The 18,955-nt window shown below is 39.2% G+C and overlaps 1 protein-coding gene across 1 annotated transcript in view; it reads right to left on the reverse strand.

The window, feature by feature from the left end:
* Window positions 1-15,181, reverse strand: part of LOC117541269 (serine-aspartate repeat-containing protein I-like) — a 45,707-nt gene extending 30,526 nt beyond the window's left edge. The window contains 5 exon segments of the mRNA XM_034208451.1: window positions 2,967-2,993; window positions 3,086-3,211; window positions 4,992-5,033; window positions 6,527-6,736; window positions 14,845-15,181. Of these exon segments, the coding sequence (XP_034064342.1) occupies window positions 2,967-2,993; window positions 3,086-3,211; window positions 4,992-5,033; window positions 6,527-6,736; window positions 14,845-14,863 (424 nt within the window). The 5' untranslated portion in view covers window positions 14,864-15,181.
* Window positions 15,182-18,955: the final 3,774 nt, after the last annotated feature.

Genomic DNA, 18,955 nt, shown 5'->3' on the forward strand with positions numbered 1-18,955 from the left:
TTGGGTATTGCTGCTATCTCTCTTAAGGGGGAGGAGCTTGGGTATTGCTGCTATCTCTCTTAAGCGGGAGGAGCTTGGGTATTGCTGCTATCTCTCTTAAGGAGGAGCAGCTTGGGTATTGCTGCTATCTCTCTTAAGGGGGAGGAGCTTGGGTATTGCTGCTATCGCTCTTAAGGGGGAGGAGCTTGGGTATTGCTGCTATCTCTCTTACGGGGGAGGAGCTTGGGTATTGCTGCTATCTCTCTTAAGGAGGAGGAGCTTGGGTATTGCTGCTATCTCTCTTAAGGGGGAGGAGCTTGGGTATTGCTGCTATCTCTCTTAAGCGGGAGGAGCTTGGGTATTGCTGCTATCTCTCTTAAGGAGGAGGAGCTTGGGTATTGCTGCTATCTCTCTTAAGGGGGAGGAGCTTGGGTATTGCTGCTATCTCTCTTAAGCGGGGAGGAGCTTGGGTATTGCTGCTATCTCTCTTAAGGGGGAGGAGCTTGGGTATTGCTGCTATCTCTCTTAAGGAGGAGGAGCTGGGTATTGCTGCTATCTCTCTAAGGGAGGAGCAGCTTGGGTATTGCTGCTATCTCTTAAGGGGAGGAGCTTGGGTATTGCTGCTATCTCTCTTAAGGAGGAGCTTGGGTATTGCTGCTATCTCTCTTAAGGAGGAGCTTGGGTATTGCTGCTATCTCTCTTAAGGGAGAGGAGCTTGGGTATTGCTGCTATCTCTCTTAAGGAGGAGGAGCTTGGGTATTGCTGCTATCTCTCTTAAGGGGGAGGAGCTTGGGTATTGCTGCTATCTCTCTTAAGGGGGAGGAGCTTGGGTATTGCTGCTATCTCTCTTAAGGAGGAGCAGCTTGGGTATTGCTGCTATCTCTCTTAAGGGGGAGGAGCTTGGGTATTGCTGCTATCGCTCTTAAGGGGGAGGAGCTTGGGTATTGCTGCTATCTCTCTTACGGGGGAGGAGCTTGGGTATTGCTGCTATCTCTCTTAAGGAGGAGGAGCTTGGGTATTGCTGCTATCTCTCTTAAGGGGGAGGAGCTTGGGTATTGCTGCTATCTCTCTTAAGCGGGAGGAGCTTGGGTATTGCTGCTATCTCTCTTAAGGAGGAGGAGCTTGGGTATTGCTGCTATCTCTCTTAAGGGGGAGGAGCTTGGGTATTGCTGCTATCTCTCTTAAGCGGGAGGAGCTTGGGTATTGCTGCTATCTCTCTTAAGGGGGAGGAGCTTGGGTATTGCTGCTATCTCTCTTAAGGGGGAGGAGCTTGGGTATTGCTGCTATCTCTCTTAAGGGGGAGGAGCTTGGGCGCATTGTTGTTGCCAGTCTATGACCGAGCACTTGGCGCACATTCTTTCCTATGGACGAGAGCTCTATAGATTCAAGGGTCCATCATTGCTTTAGTCTCACTGATAAAGAATGTTGATTATTACACTCTGAACTAGTTAAAACCTCAAAAGAGTTCTTCAGAATTGGTTTGGCAACCGCTGTGTCAACTCGTGACGCACCACCTGTCTTGTGAATTCTCCGGCCGAAACTCCAAATAAACCGTCAGTGTTTGCCACCAAAGCTCCAGCTCTCCTCGTGTCTCTCTGAGTCCTGACTCTCTATTGCTACAGAAGTTTCCCCCACAGCTTCCACACGGCAGCGTGCGTTGAAGCTTTCCGCCGGTGGGCGTGTCTGAAGCTCGACCAACAACCAATCACATGAATCTCCCGCCCCGGACACACAAGCACGCGGTTTGATTGGCTAGCGCTTGTACTGGCATATGATTTGATTGGCTGACGCTTCCGTCAAAGCTTCAACAGTTGAACTTTGTCGAGGCAAAGCGCCGAGACAGAACCACAATGCAGTTCGGCAAAGTGAATGGGAAGCTGCGTTGAAGCGTCAACGCACGTGTGGACGGGCCATTAAACTGGATCAAGTGTGTTACTCTTTAGATGTTAATTCACATCAAACACATCATAGTTTCAGTAGGAGTTTAGTAGCTCATGGAAGCAGTTATAAGAGTGAGAAACAGCCAAGCTTCTTATGAGAGAAGTTATTAATAAGAAACACACCTTTGATTGTTGCTAGTGATTAACCTTAGTGATACAAAGGTGAGGGACACGACTGATGAAATCCATTTAGAGTTAATCCATGTGTTCATTACAATAAATAATCATAAGATACCTTTTGCTTTCTTATTCTTCCCCTCCACTGCCTCCTCCTCCCCCAACCACCTTGAATCTTTGAGATGATTCATACAGAAATGCAATGCAATCCCCATGCAACACATTTGTGTATTTCTATGTCTATGAAGGTGGAAAACTCCTCTGAACGCATCGTTTTCTATCATCATAATCCACTGCTTTCAGTTTAATAGATAATATTTCCCTAATGAAGTCCAGCGAGCACACATTGCAGTACATGTACAGTTGAGTGAGATGTTTTGTTTAATGATTATGCATTCTCTAAGAGTAAACACTACAACAACTTGAAATCTTGCCCAGTGTCTAACATCTAGTCAGAATATGTCTCGACTCCTGATATACGACACAATAACTTCAGAAGTGACATCGGGTCTTGGTTTTAGACAAAGCCTCATCTTGTTAAGTCAAAATATCTTATTTTGAGTCGTATCTCAGATGAAACACATTTGTTTACATATTTATTTGAAAATCACCTAACATCAGAAAACCTTTGAGCATTTGCGGCTTATATTGAAACACAACATCTCCTGATTCTGGTCAAATATAGTTCAAAGTGAGTTCTCGCAGCAGACCTTATTTATCTAAATATCCCGTCTTATTTCAAGCTAATTTTCACTTGTTCTTTTGGCAGATTTTTCTACTTATTTCAAGTGAAAACAGCTTGTTTTCATAATTGTTTCACTTGTTTTTGGAGCAGCATTTTCTCCAGTGTGATATAAAGAACAGCACAGCAGCTAGCAAGCTTGCAGCAGAACAACAATCAATCAAATCAAAAATCGCATCAATACAAACCTTTTTTCCTCACTGCGTATAGATTTCCTATAAGAAGAGGAGACAAGGAATAAAAGCACTTTAATGTTTATGTTTTTGCAGCTTGACTGTTTGCTTTCTCTTGTTTTTAATGACTGTACCTTCGTCTTCTTCAGGAGCGACCATGTTGGCTGCAAAGCTGAAGATCATGCTGATTATATTTGTCGACTCCTCCATGGCGTCGTTCACCGCCTTTATGGGGTCTGCGCCGATCTTGCTGAGCCCTCCTGATGGAGCACGGATACAATCATTCATCACGGGGATTTCACGGATGTTTCTCCGTTAAACATCCAATTCCAGTGACTTTCTGAAACCACACATTTTCCCAAGACACACATCGCTCTGCCTTAAGGAAATGTCAGAAACATTACATCTAGAGCGATGGGTTGAACTGTGATGGGTCTAATGCCAAAATATGGATTCAGGTATTTATGATAATAATATGGAGCACCCACCTTCCAGTTTAACCTCAGCTAACAGCCTTCACATACTGCTGTGCGAAAGCATCACATGAACCCTCTTTCATCAAGTTATTCCTCATGCTGTAATCTGCTTTTTTACTTATTAAAATGTGGATGTTTTCTCATCACATTAAGCTTTAAACACATTACTAGAAAGCAGGGTTTTTTCTTCATATTGACAGATAGTCTCCTTAACCCTTAGATGCCCTTAGAGTGACTGGACCCGACTAAATCCCGACTAAAAACGCACCTATTTGCCGCTGCTTTTAATTGAGCTGCCCAAATCAGTATGCCTTTTTAGTCATGTATTCTGTACCTGCTGTGTTTATTTATTTTATTTCATTACCTTTGCTTATTATGCCTGTTTTTAAATGCCTTTTTAATAATGTATTTATGCTGTATTTGTTCTTAAATGTCTTTTGCTTTTAATCTGTAAAGCACTTTGAATCGCCACGTGCTGGAAAGTGCCTTGGACCCTGCACTCTTCCATAAGTGGGTCAAAAAGGACCCGCATTAGAATAATATTGGTTTTTATGCCATTTCTGTCATTTTGATTAAGAAAAATCACTTGTATAATATTTAGTATTATATTTTAATGCACACTAGAAATATTTAATATATAATTTGTTCACTATTTATAATCGTAGAAAAAAAATTTACATTTGGAAAAAAAACGAAATTCCATAGAATCATTTTTGACCCACTTATGGGAGCTTGGGGTAGAAATACAAAAACTACCATTTCTTCAAATGTAAATTTAAAATGTGAATGGCCTGATATCCAAAACATGTTTTTTGAGGAATAGCTGGAATATGAAATAATAAAAAAATGTAATTACAAAGAAACTTCAAGAAAACCACCTCACCGGGTCCAAAAAGACCCACGTATGCATCTAAGGGTTAAGTGCTTAAAAATACCTTTCATGTAATTGAATATAATTTGCAAGACCGATTGATGAAAGAGGACCGCTGTTTATTTGGAATCAGGGCAGATCTGAATCGGTGTACAAATTGGTGAAGAAGGACGAAAAACTAAATATGGATCTCCTTATTTAGATAATATTTAATGCATATTATCTCTTTATTCAAGTCTTGTTCATTAAGGAACCTAAACTTGACTAAAACAATTATAATTTTGCATATTTTTGAGCCCTCAATGCAACAAGATTTTCAGAAAAAGCAACGGGCATAATAAACATATACAAAAAAACATTTAAATAATGCATTTAAACCACAGAGATTTCAGATGAGGTTGATATTTATTTTTCAGACAGAATATCTTTCAGGACTTCTTCAATAAATCAAACTCACCTGAAGCAAAATGCAACCTTTTTTAAACAACAGAAAAACATGCCTCAAATACATAAACATCCAAAATACTTGTTCAGCCAAAGCTAAAGTAGTATCAGACAGAGATGCAGATAAAAAGCAGCTTGTTTTGAAGTCTGTCTAACATTGATAGCTTATATTAGCAGTCAATGTTTAGTTAGTAGATGTTTAGGAGAAAGCTTCTGGTCTGAGGGTTAGTAGCAGATAAGTTGCCTTGCCTCTATCCTTTAAAACCTTCCTGACGGCAGGAGGTGGGCGACCTGCAATAAGCAAAGACATTTAGCAAAGTGGAGAAGAAAACGATAAGATAAGAGAGGGAAGAAGGGGTTTTTGTGATGGCATGATGACGCTAAAGATGACGTTTAATCAATACTATGTGAGAAAGAACAACAGAGAAGTTGATATTTCTATAAATACCACTTTATTTCTCAACTTGTTCTTTGTCAATTGTTTCAAGATGAAATTATGAGCAATACTTTAGCATGGGACAAATATATGCACTGCTATGGTTTGGGTTTACTACGTTATTCCAGGTTCTTGCTTCTTGTGGTTTTACAGTGAGTTTAACGTATAAATGTTTAGAAAATGAAGGAGTTTGAACTAAACGGTTGATGTTAGGGTTAGAAAATTGAGTTGAACACAAACGGGAAATTAACAGATGAAGTTTTGGAAGCATTGTTTGTTTTAATGTGGTGAGGAGAAGGGGAACCAATGCTTGCAACTTTGTATAAAAGACGTAGAAATTAGTACATTCTATACCAGGGTAGTAAAATGTGTTGCATGAAAACGAGTTAAGAATAAATGAAGAATCATACTTAAATGAAGAAAGAGAAACATACAAGAAATACAAAGAATATACAGTGTAATCATTTCAGCTTCACAAGGGCAACATAGACTTCTAGAACACTTAAAAAGTCAATAATATGCAGCATTTCAACCCTTATTAACATGGCCTTATGTTATAACCCAACCCATCAGTACACAGCCACCTCGTCTTGTTGAATACATGAAATTAACTCCAGGCTAAAACCACACTACCCCTCTTTTATAGTTTACCATTTACAAAACAGAGGTTGATAGAAGTGTTAGACCACGTTGAAAATGCTTACACGAGTTTCATCCAAACCCTTAAAGAAGACGAGATCATTTGTGAAATGTACAAGAGTTTTAATGCCTGAATGGAAAGCATCATTTGTCATTTGCTCACCTGGTTGCTATGTGTATCTATATGTATATTACATTGCTTTCTCATGTCGCTGGACTTCTAAAACCAAACCAACATCCCAGGAGACGTGTAAGCCCTTAAAAAACAAACTTAAGTCCTGTTCAAAGCCCTTAAGACATTGTCCTTCACTCACAATAAATTCATCTTGACACAGAAAACCAATTAACTTAAAATCTCTAACCAACTGTCCTATGTCACTATTCAATAGTAAACTAAACCATGGGTAGCATATTGATAGTGATAGCTTGTATGCTAAGTTACTTTTTTCACCAACACTGCCCAACAAAACGGTTTTAAATGCCACTAACTGGTCTTATTTTAATTCACCCAAGTACTGTGAAAACTGAGTCAATCTGGCAGCCATGTTTTATCCAGATCCGTTCAAATATGGCGCCAAAATAAAGCCAAAGGTGCCACAATCTGCCTTGACTAGCTTAGCACAATATGGGATAAAGAAAAGTATATTTATGGTCTCCAACTGCAGGGTTTTCTGCAGTTTCATGCCCATTTTTCACAGAACACACTTACCTGAGACGGTCTTGTAGTCCACCAGATCAAACATGATGACAAAAACACAGGACCATGTTATGAGCAGAGCCAGGACCAGGATCCAGGCCAGAGGAGAGCTGAACGTGGAGTGGAGCTCTTCGTTTAAAGTCTTCTTGGGTTTTTGCCCCGGCGCCGGCCCGGAGTCCACAGCCTTACTGTCGATGACCATCGTGGTGGTGGACGACCGCGCTGAGGAGCAGAGAATCTGGGTCACATACAGAGCAGGAAATATGGCTTTTTATTTATAATATACTGTTTTTCATCAATAAATCACAGGTCTCAGATATATACAGAGACTGTCTCTGATTGGCTGAAACACCAAACAGATCATGGCAGCATTACCCATAATCCCCTCTGTTTCAGCCCTGTTTCCAAAGTGCTAATTCTCTGTCTGTTACTTTAGATGAAAATAAGGAGCCCCTCCCCACGCCCCTCTGAGAGAGGTTTGTTACAAAGAACTCAATGGTGCTCTAGGAGGAGATTCAGGTGATAAGGGGGGGGGGGGGGTTACCTTGGTTGCTGATTGGCTAATGGTTACACAAGACAAAACATCATTATGACATCATAAAGTGGCCAAAATCGGATCAGCTCATTTTCAGACAGGTTTTTATAGAAATGGATCAAAAAGAGAGAGAATCTTTGTTCCTGAAACTTTCAGAGTCTCTTTCCACAGAGGGGACACATGTTGATGTAGAAGAGACATGAAGAAGAGGGGACACATGTTGATGTAGAAGAGACATGAAGAAGAGGGGACACATGTTGATGTAGAAGAGACATGAAGAAGAGGGGACACATGTTGATGTAGAAGAGACATGAAGAAGAGGGGACACATGTTGATGTAGAAGAGACATGAAGAAGAGGGGACACATGTTGATGTAGAAGAGACATGAAGAAGAGGGGACACATGTTGATGTAGAAGAGACATGAAGAAGAGGGGACACATGTTGATGAAGAAGAGACATGAAGAAGAGGGGACACATGTTGATGTAGAGAGACATGAAGAAGAGGGGACACATGTTGATGTAGAAGAGACATGAAGAAGAGGGGACACATGTTGATGTGGAAGAGACATGAAGAAGAGGGGACACATGTTGATGTAGAAGAGACATGAAGAAGAGGGGACACATGTTGATGTAGAAGAGACATGAAGAAGAGGGGAAACATATTGATGTAGAAGAGACATGAAGAAGAGGGGACACATGTTGATGTAGAAGAGACAAGAAGAGGGACACATGTGATGTAGAAGAGACATGAGAAGAGGGACACATGTTGATGTAGAAGAGACATGAAGAAGAGGGGACACATGTTGATGTAGAAGAGACACTGAAGAAGAGGGGACACATGTTGATGTAGAAGAGACATGAAGAAGAGGGGACACATGTTGATGTAGAAGAGACATGAAGAAGAGGGGACACATGTTGATGTAGAAGAGACATGAAGAAGAGGGGACACATGTTGATGTAGAAGAGACATAAAGAAGAGGGGACACATGTTGATGTAGAAGAGACATGGAGAAGAGGGGACACATGTTGATGTAGAAGAGACATGAAGAAGAGGGGACACATGTTGATGTAGAAGAGACATGAAGAAGAGGGGACACATGTTGATGTAGAAGAGACATGAAGAAGAGGGGACACATGTTGATGTAGAAGAGACATGAAGAAGAGGGGACACATGTTGATGTAGAAGAGACATGAAGAATAGGGGACACATGTTGATGTAGAAGAGGGGACACATGTTGATGTAGAAGAGACATGAAGAAGAGGGGACACATGTTGATGTAGAAGAGACATGAAGAAGAGGGGACACATGTTGATGTAGAAGAGACATGAAGAAGAGGGGACACATGTTGATGTAGGAGACGTGAAGAAGAGGGGACACATGTTGATGTAGAAGAGACGTGAAGAAGAGGGGACACATGTTGATGTAGAAGAGACATGAAGAAGAGGGGACACATGTTGATGTAGAAGAGACATGAAGAAGAGGGGATACATGTTGATGTAGAAGAGACATGAAGAAGAGGGGACACATGTTGATGTAGAAGAGACATGAAGAAGAGGGGACACATGTTGATGTAGAAGAGACATGAAGAAGAGGGGACACATGTTGATGTAGAAGAGACATGAAGAAGAGGGGACACATGTTGATGTAGAAGAGACATGGAGAAGAGGGCACACATGTTGATGTAGAAGAGACATGAAGAAGAGGGGACACATGTTGACGTAGAAGAGACATGAAGAAGAGGGGACACATGTTGATGTAGAAGAGACATGAAGAAGAGGGGATACATGTTGATGTAGAAGAGACATGAAGAAGAGGGGACACATGTTGATGTAGAAGAGACATGGAGAAGAGGGGACACATGTTGATGTAGAAGAGACATGAAGAAGAGGGGACACATGTTGATGTAGAAGAGACATGAAGAAGAGGGGACACATGTTGATGTAGAAGAGACATGAAGAAGAGGGGACACATGTTGATGTAGAAGAGACATGAAGAAGAGGGGACACATGTTGATGTAGAAGAGACATGGAGAAGAGGGGACACATGTTGATGTAGAAGAGACATGAAGAAGAGGGGACACATGTTGATGTAGAAGAGACATGAAGAAGAGGGGACACATGTTGATGTAGAAGAGACATGAAGAAGAGGGGACACATGTTGATGTAGAAGAGACATGAAGAAGAGGATTTTGCATAATAGGTGACCTTTAATATTCTACGTTTTAACACATTAGTATTAAAACTAAACATCATGTTTACAAGAGAGGAAAAAGTACTCAGATCTTTTAGAGTTATCTGTAAATACATCAAGACAACAGCATATAATTAACTATAGAATACAAACAGTTAAATCATTGAAACTATGCACTCAAATAGAAGTCTAAAAATATTAATTTGACATCAAAATGGACCTAAAACACCAAAAGGCAAACCTCATGAGAGAATGTTAAAACATAAAGGACTGTTCAGACCCCTTCAGAGTTGTACAACCCAACAGACATTAGTAATGTAGTGGTACGGTCCAAGTTTCACCCTGTCTCGCGTATTTACACAAAATATATTAACTTATCCTGTAAGCCACTAGTGTTAGCAAGCTACCTTTTTTAGCTTACATTCAAGGAAAGGATTCATTTTGAAATCATGTTGCTGTCCATCGTACACATGTCTAATACTGACTGTTATTTTACCTCTGGTCTGTTCTCCACCAACTCCAGTATAACTTCATATAAAGCACCTAATCCATATTTTAAACGGACGGTACGGTACACCCAATAACTCAAGATTACATATGTTTCCTCGTCAAATATGTCAGCCTACACTAGTTGCAAATGTATGTGTGTGTGTGTGTGTGTGTGTGTGTCTGGTGTGTCCGTGTGTCTGGTGTGTCCGTGTGGGTGTGTGTGTGTGTGTGTGTGTGTGTGTGTGTGTGTGTGTGTGTGTGTGTGTGTGTGTGGTGTGGTGTGTGTGTGTGTGTGTGTGTGTGTGTGTGTGTGTGTGTGTGTGTGTGTGTGTGTGTGTGTGTGTGTGTGTGTGTGTGTGTGTGTGTGTGTGTGTGTGTGCGTGCGGGAAGCTCAGGCCACCTGTTGACTTTCTTCAGCTTGCTGTTGGCAGCTACAGAGGGGTACTCCATTACTGCTGACTCAAAAAGCTTTGCAGCACTCTTACAGACAGACAGACACACGCATACACACACACACACACACACACACACACACACACACACACACCTCTGTCTAACATCGTTACTCTGACTCCCACAGGTCGGTCCAAAATATGAATGACGGCATAAGAAAGCTCCAATTGGCTCGTGCAGAATGAGAGTCATGGCTTTGACGGCCTCTACTGGTTGAGTTAATGTTGTGCTGAGTTTTATATCAAAGAGGAAGTTAGAAAGAATACCAAACTAAATCCTCGTAGACATACGTAAGAAAAAAGATGGTAAAGCTATTAAATTCTTATTTGAACAACTTGCGCTGTGGCCTTAGCATCCTGATATCTATCTCCTCGTCTTTCCAGATCATGATACAAGTACTGACCACACTGCAATGAAATATGAAATGTAAACATTTAATGATCAGCTGTCTACAAATTAAATGTTATAATAAAATACGTTCATTTTAACACTAGACAACAGTTAGTGACTCAAACTGATTGGACGCTTCTTAGTTCAACCATGGTACCACTGGTCTCACTGAGGTTATATTGGGAGGTGCCCAGTACAACCACAGTCTGATGATGTCTAACTGTCCATGTTGTCTTAGACACTGGAGTAAATGGAGGGTAATATCTCACATGTGACATTCCAGTCTTTGTTGTTGAGTAGAGAGGGATATGTTTGAACACATACTGTTGACCGATATAGTAATCAAATCGACATGTTTGTTAAATTCACGAAACGTCTTCAACTATTAGACCAAAAGCGCCATTTGCCAAAGAATGCCAACTGGTGTAATCATACAGCAACAAACCTCTAGGAACTTTAAACATAGTTATTCCTCTGACCCTTGACCTCTCCTCAGGTGCCACCGTCAGGCTAAACAAATCCACTCATTCATGAGAAATAACATAATCCAGATGTCTAGATTGTCACGAAACTTCCTAATTTTCCTAAGATATCTATAGTGCTCAATTTTCGCACATTTCCACTTGGCCTTCTCCACTTTTCTGCCTCTGTTGACCCCATCTTTTTAAACCCAACTCTAAATGGTGTGACCAGCCATCCATGTACGATTCCTCCTTTTATGGCTGACCTGTGTCCACGACTTTTCTGTTGTTTCTCTCTCTGGGTTTCCATGACAGCCCAAAACAGTCATTAGGCGCTAGTTGTCGCCCGTTCAGTCAGAACAGAGGGAGGTGTAGCCATAACATTTCCTAAATAAGAGCAGAGAGCTGAACTGAGCACGGCAGAGACCTTTAAGATCGGCTGTTTGAGCACGTCCATGCTAATAAGTAGCATGAGTGTTGTTGTGCATCTGCTGGTGTTCACACTGCAAACTGTACATATGTTATATTCAGCACTTTGGCTCGACCAAAAATCGTTTTTAAAAATTTGCTATATAAATAAAACTTGATTTCATATAGACGTGCAATTATATTTAAAATGCAATAAAAAGTACTACAGGAATTGCCCATATCATAATCCTGCAATACAGAAAACAAGTCACAGATCTGAAGCCTATTTCTCAGATTGTTTGTATTTTTGTATACAAACAATTGAACTGGACACATGTACGTTTTTTCAAACCATTTTTTCACACATTTGTACTTCATACTTGCTCTCTGCCTCACAAACATCAACTCACTTCACCAAGTATGGACAGTTTCCACAGCGAAAGCTTTTTAAACTCTCCTGACTGACCTGTCATAACTCCATGAATAACCTTTGAACACGCTTGCTGCCAAAAACTACTTAAGAAACTAAATATTCATAACGCTTTGACATGAGTACTGTCCTTCAAATGGAAATGGAAGAAGCGTTGTATCAGCCTGTGTATTATTTCCACAGTAATATCCAGTAATAAAACATTTGACTGTTCAGGAATGTATCGTCAGCAATTCAAAATTCATGAGATAACATATTATTAATTATTTTGCAATCTCAAAATATCAGATTTAGTGATCTTGACTTAAACCGAGTGGACTTCATTACCTCAAGACACCAAATTGTTCTCATATTTATATATTTTTTATAGGAACAATATTCTGAGATTCAATAATAGTGTTATCTCTAACATGATAATGGGCTTCCATACTTTTACAGTCTGTCCCAGTCAGTCCTCATGGCCATGTGAGAGGGACGAGAGGTCCTGGAGGAAGACATGAAAGATTCAGGAGAATAAGGTAAGAAGCCCCGTTACCCAGACTGTTGTGAACACTGAGATTATTGAGAGGTTATCATGAGGCGATTGGATATCCTGAGATAATCACATTCAACATGAACACCATGAGAGCATTCATTGTAAGCATTAAGGTTACGAACCAACTCTTTCCGGAGCTTTTAACCAAATGAAACGTCTCTATCAGCGATCTAAATTGTCAAGCTGTCATATCCAATACATTGAAGACTTACAACATGTTAAAAGGTCCGGAAAAGCTGCATTGAAAACATTGAAAAGTTGACTACAATTAAATGTTTCACATCCACAGATTACACTTAATTGTATTTTAGGTTAGTTGAAAGGAATGGAATTAAGTTGAACCTAATATTTGTATTTAAACGTAATATTATTTCTTTCAACTAACCTAATACAATTAGCTGTAATCTCTTTACCTAATACATTTAAAGTCAACGTTTCAATGTGTTCCGTGTATTAAGTTAATTGTAAAAAACAACATTTTTTATCTTCGGAAAACACTGTGACTACATGTATTATGTAATTGCTAGTTCAAAAATAATGACCGTCTTGTTATCTTGATTTTTTTACTTGTTGATATGCTTTTCGAAGTAATGCCGAATTATACTGAGGTTGCCAAACTTAATGAACTACTAAGAACATTTTGCTTTTCCAACTATGAAATGTTTGTTGTCTGTTAAAAAAAAAGATCATTCGTGAAGTCATAGGGCTGTCAATCAAGCAAAAGAAGACCTATAATCGACCAAAGTTAATAAAAACACCTCTCGACCTTATCCACCCTCACAGCACAACCCGGGCCCTGAGTTCCTCTGGGCAAGGCCTCCTAAAGGTGCCCCGAACCAGGCTAAAAACTAAGGGGCACCGTGCCTTTGAGGCGGTGGCCCCAAGGCTTTGGAATGAAGTCCCGCAGACACTAAGAGCCTCTGCCTCATGGAGGTTTTTAAGGGGCAGCTAAAGACCCACCTTTTCCGACAGGCCTTTGGGTCGTCGTCGTCGAGTGAGTTAGTAGCTGTTTTTCATTGGTGTTTTATATATGTTTTACTTGCTGTGTTTTATGCCTTTTATTCTACATTTTATAGTTGTAATTTGAATTGTGTATTGTTTACTGTATTCTGTAAAGCACTTTGTACATTCTTCCACACACAGTGACGTCACGAGCTACCCACAATGCAACGCGCGCCATATATATATATATATATAAATACGCCATTTTCCTGGAGGTGCTAATATCCTGGAGGTGCTAATATAAACAGCTAGCTAATGTATCCAGGCAGAGCGCACTAGGTTTTTTTTCTGAATTAACGACCGAAGAAATCGCTGCATGTCTTCGGATTACATCTCTGGACTTGAGGGGTGTGCTCTAGGTCGTTACCAGCGTGAACTAGAGCTGTGTGGGTTGTCCGATTGCCCTTACAGACTGCCTGCAGACGTATGGAAAAACGACCCTCGAAAGTGGCCTTCGGTCGATTTTGGCAGCATCTACGTCTATCTTCTGGAAACACCAGGTGAATACCCCACTTGTCACAATAATATTATCATGCCAATGCATATATGTGGTATTTTAGAGTTGACTATATTGATTAAGGCAATAGACTATGATATTCTGCTTGCACCTCGTGTGAAATGGCAGATACCGGAAGTACGGTGTCGCCCTCGGCCCAAAACCCGTATGTGTGTGTGAAAGAATTCGTGTTGAGAAGGGTGCTATAATTCTTTCTTACTTACTCTCTGCGCAGCCTGTTCTTCAAAATATGATAACACAACACAACCAAAACGACATGGTGGACAAAGTTTTGAATGAATCGATGTTGTCCTGCATGACGTCGTATCATAAATAGTGTTATGTTTCAAATCAAAGTCTGTGTGGTAGTGGGTGGCTCAAGCAAACAAGACTTTCACCTAGGAGACATGGGGTTTGTGTCCAGTGTAAAACCAAAAGTCAATGTTGATTTAGAAGAAACTTACCTCTAACTCAGGATGTATCACCTCACCTAAACAGGTCAAGTTTCGGTGTGTTGTTGTTTATGTTTTTCATTTAGAAAGTGAAACACCTGTTTTAAACTGAGAACACAATCTGGGAGAAATTGTGTGTTTTTTAATATGTGTGTGTGTCATTAAGTTTAGATACTTTAACAGCTGCTTCCTGCTTTCAGGCCCCTCCTATTCGTCTCATTTCATTATGAATGCACAACAAAAACAGTATCATTTGAGATGGTTTCATGCAGTAAGTACAGTGTTGATGCAGCTCTGTAGAAGTCAGCGAGGTCTTAAAGCTGCATTACAAATAGCCGATACATGATAGCGCCATATTTTTAGATACTTCCAATCAGGACATTTCCCTACACACCCGGCATCAGATCAAAACATACGGGACATTTAGATTATGGAAACTCCTTCATGTCACAAGGTGTTGGGAATACTTAACGTAGTAATACCTTACCTTCAACTGTCTCAGGCATACTTTAGCAATTCCAACAGTAAATCCTTTTGTGCAGATTAAGCTGCCATCAAAATATGTATAATAGATCCTTCGAGTCCTCGCGATATAATCCCAGTGTTTAATTCCAATCCCAGAACGTCATGTGGTGCAGAAGATATGTGAAAACCCACCGGAAACTCTACACCTCTTTCCTTAATCTCCTTACTTAAATCTGCGTTTTCTCGTCTTGATCCAGAAGTAAAAAACGTGTCATGGGTCCAAGTGATTGGTCCTGATTTCCCGGGGAAGAGGCTGAGGAGACGGACAGAGACCAATTTAAGGTGATCACTGTCTTTGCCCTTTGCCTGGGTGGGAATATGGTTGTAGATACAGCAGTTTACACCCCCCCTCTAACTGTTCTGACAGATTTAGACCAGTGGGAGTGACGGCCGATAGGAACAGAACGAGTGGAGAGAGCCTTTACGGTAACTTTACCTCACCAGACAATGTGTCTGCAAGTCATTACAGATCCACACAGATCTATTAAACCTCAATCTATACTCTTTATTTGTCTTCATTAGTCAGAATATAAGCCTGAATGTAATGAGGTACTGTTGCATTCATGCCATGTTTCAGAGCCCCAGGCCTTGAGTTATTCTTAGACCTTCTGCCTGCCACTGGTATTCTGCTTCGCCTTTTTAGGCCAGAGGCGTGACCTTACACCCCACCAGTCCTACACCCCCTCCATTTTAAATACCCCGCCCCCTGCAGACCTCCTCTAGTCGGGGCAGAGCTGTCATCGAGTGCAGAGAAGGAGGGAGTTACCCTGGGGACAGACAACTTCTTCACTTCCCCCCCAAGAGCCTACAATTAGTATTATTGTTGTCACAAAGACAGCTGAATAATAATAATAATAAAGCTTTATTTATGTAACACTTTTCATACAACACATGCAGCTCAAAGTGCTTTACAAGTTAAGTTAAAAATACACAACAAGAAGTTCCCCTCAGATTATTTGTCAAGAACTTTACAGACCTGTTAATGCAGCAAAATATAACATTTGATCAGGTTAATGGACACAAGGAGGTCACATGTATGATAATACAAATAAAATAAATAATGGTTTCTCTCTGACAGATAAGACACAAGACAACTGAGTCGATGCAACAATATAAAATATAAAACCCCATGAACATATAGATACAACATAACATACAAATAAAAAGATAATAGTTATAACAATTCCATAATTCTAATGTAAAGGTTAAACGATTAAGAAATAAAAAAGACCAACGTAAAAATAAATATTGCTATTGAAGCATGTTGGATTGATAACATAAGATACAATCCTTTAAGACCTATAAAATAAATAAAACAATATAAAGGTATGAAAATAATAAAGACTAAAATAACATTTAAAGTGGAGGGTTACTAATAAAAATAGTCTAGAATCTACCCGGCAACACACTGCATTTGGTGTCTTTTGCTTTTCAGATGTATGTGTGTAACAATTGTAAATATTCTGTTTGGTGTCAAAAATTTCTTTGTAATTCATTTATTATAATCACACAAATTCTGTGTTCTGTATTTAATAATGTTGTGTTCTATGTTAAATACAGAGGTGGGAAGTAGTGGAGTACAAATACTTTGTTACTGTACTTAAGTACATGTTTCTGTTATCAGTACTTTACTCCACTACTTACTTTTCTGACGACTTTTTACGTTGACTTCTCACATGTTGAACTCAAATACCTGTACTTTCTACTTCTTACATGTTGAACCCAAATACCTGTACTTTCTACTTCTTACATGTTGAACACAAATACCTGAACTTTCTACTTCGTACATGTTGAACACAAATACCTGTACTTTCTACTTCTTACATGTTAAACACAAATACCTGTACTTTCCACTTCTTACATGTTGAACTCAAATACCTGTACTTTCTACTTCTTACATGTTAAACACAAATACCTGTACTTTCTACTTCTTACATGTTGAACCCAAATACCTGTACTTTCTACTTCTTACATGTTGAACCCAAATACCTGTACTTTCTACTTCTCACATGTTGAACACAAATACCTGTACTTTCTACTTCTCACATGTTGAACCCAAATACCTGTACTTTCTACTTCTTACATGTTGAACACAAATACCTGTACTTTCTACTTCTTACATGTTTAACCCAAATACCTGTACTTTCTACTTCTTACATGTTGAACCCAAATACCTGTACTTTCTACTTCTTACATGTTGAACACAAATACCTGTACTTTCTACTTCTTACATGTTGAACACAAATACCTGTACTTTCTACTTCTTACATGTTGAACACAAATACCTGTACTTTCTACTTCTTACATGTTGAACCCAAATATCTGTACTTTCTACTTCTTACATGTTGAACCCAAATACCTGTACTTTCTACTTCTTACATGTTGAACACAAATACCTGTACTTTCTACTTCTTACATGTTGAACACAAATACCTGTACTTTCTACTTCTTACATGTTGAACACAAATATCTGTACTTTCTACTTCTTACATTTTGAACACAAATACCTGTACTTTCTACTTCTCACATGTTGAACCCAAATACCTGTACTTTCTACTTCTTACATGTTGAACCCAAATATATGTACTTTCTACTTCTTACATTTTGAACACAAATACCTGTACTTTCTACTTCTTACATGTTGAACCCAAATATCTGTACTTTCTACTTCTTACATTTTGAACACAAATACCTGTACTTTCTACTTCTTACATGTTGAACCCAAATACCTGTACTTTCTACTTCTTACATGTTGAACACAAATACCTGTACTTTCTACTTCTTACATGTTGAACCCAAATACCTGTACTTTCTACTTCTCACATGTTGAACCCAAATACCTGTACTTTCTACTTCTCACATGTGGAACACAAATACCTGTACTTTCTACTTCTCACATGTTGAACCCAAATACCTGTACTTTCTACTTCTTACATGTTGAACACAAATACCTGTACTTTCTACTTCTCACATGTTGAACCCAAATATCTGTACTTTCTACTTCTTACATTTTGAACACAAATACCTGTACTTTCTACTTCTTACATGTTGAACCCAAATATCTGTACTTTCTACTTCTTACATTTTGAACACAAATACCTGTACTTTCTACTTCTTACATTTTGAACCCAAATACCTGTACTTTCTACTTCTTACATGTTGAACCCAAATACCTGTACTTTCTACTTCTTACATGTTGAACCCAAATACCTGTACTTTCTACTTCTTACATGTTGAACCCAAATACCTGTACTTTCTACTTCTTACATGTTGAACACAAATACCTGTACTTTCTACTTCTCACATGTTGAACCCAAATACCTGTACTTTCTACTTCTTACATGTTGAACACAAATACCTGTACTTTCTACTTCTTACATGTTGAACACAAATACCTGTACTTTCTACTTCTTACATGTGGAACACAAATACCTGTACTTTCTACTTCTCACATGTTGAACCCAAATACCTGTACTTTCTACTTCTTACATGTTGAACACAAATACCTGTACTTTCTACTTCTTACATGTTGAACCCAAATACCTGTACTTTCTACTTCTTACATGTTGAACCCAAATATCTGTACTTTCTACTTCTTACATTTTGAACACAAATACCTGTACTTTCTACTTCTTACATGTTGAACCCAAATATCTGTACTTTCTACTTCTTACATTTTGAACACAAATACCTGTACTTTCTACTTCTTACATGTTGAACACAAATACCTGTACTTTCTACTTCTTACATGTTGAACACAAATACCTGTACTTTCTACTTCTTACATGTTGAACACAAATACCTGTACTTTCTACTTCTTACATGTTGAACACAAATACCTGTACTTTCTACTTCTTACATGTTGAATACAAATACCTGTACTTTCTACTTCTCACATGTTGAACCCAAATATCTGTACTTTCTACTTCTTACATTTTGAACACAAATACCTGTACTTTCTACTTCTTACATGTTGAACTCAAATACCTGTACTTTCTACTTCTTACATGTTGAACCCAAATATCTGTACTTTCTACTTCTTACATTTTGAACACAAATACCTGTACTTTCTA

Source organism: Gymnodraco acuticeps, unplaced genomic scaffold (genome assembly GCF_902827175.1).
Source record: "Gymnodraco acuticeps unplaced genomic scaffold, fGymAcu1.1, whole genome shotgun sequence".
NCBI classification, from domain to species: Eukaryota; Metazoa; Chordata; class Actinopteri; order Perciformes; family Bathydraconidae; genus Gymnodraco; species Gymnodraco acuticeps.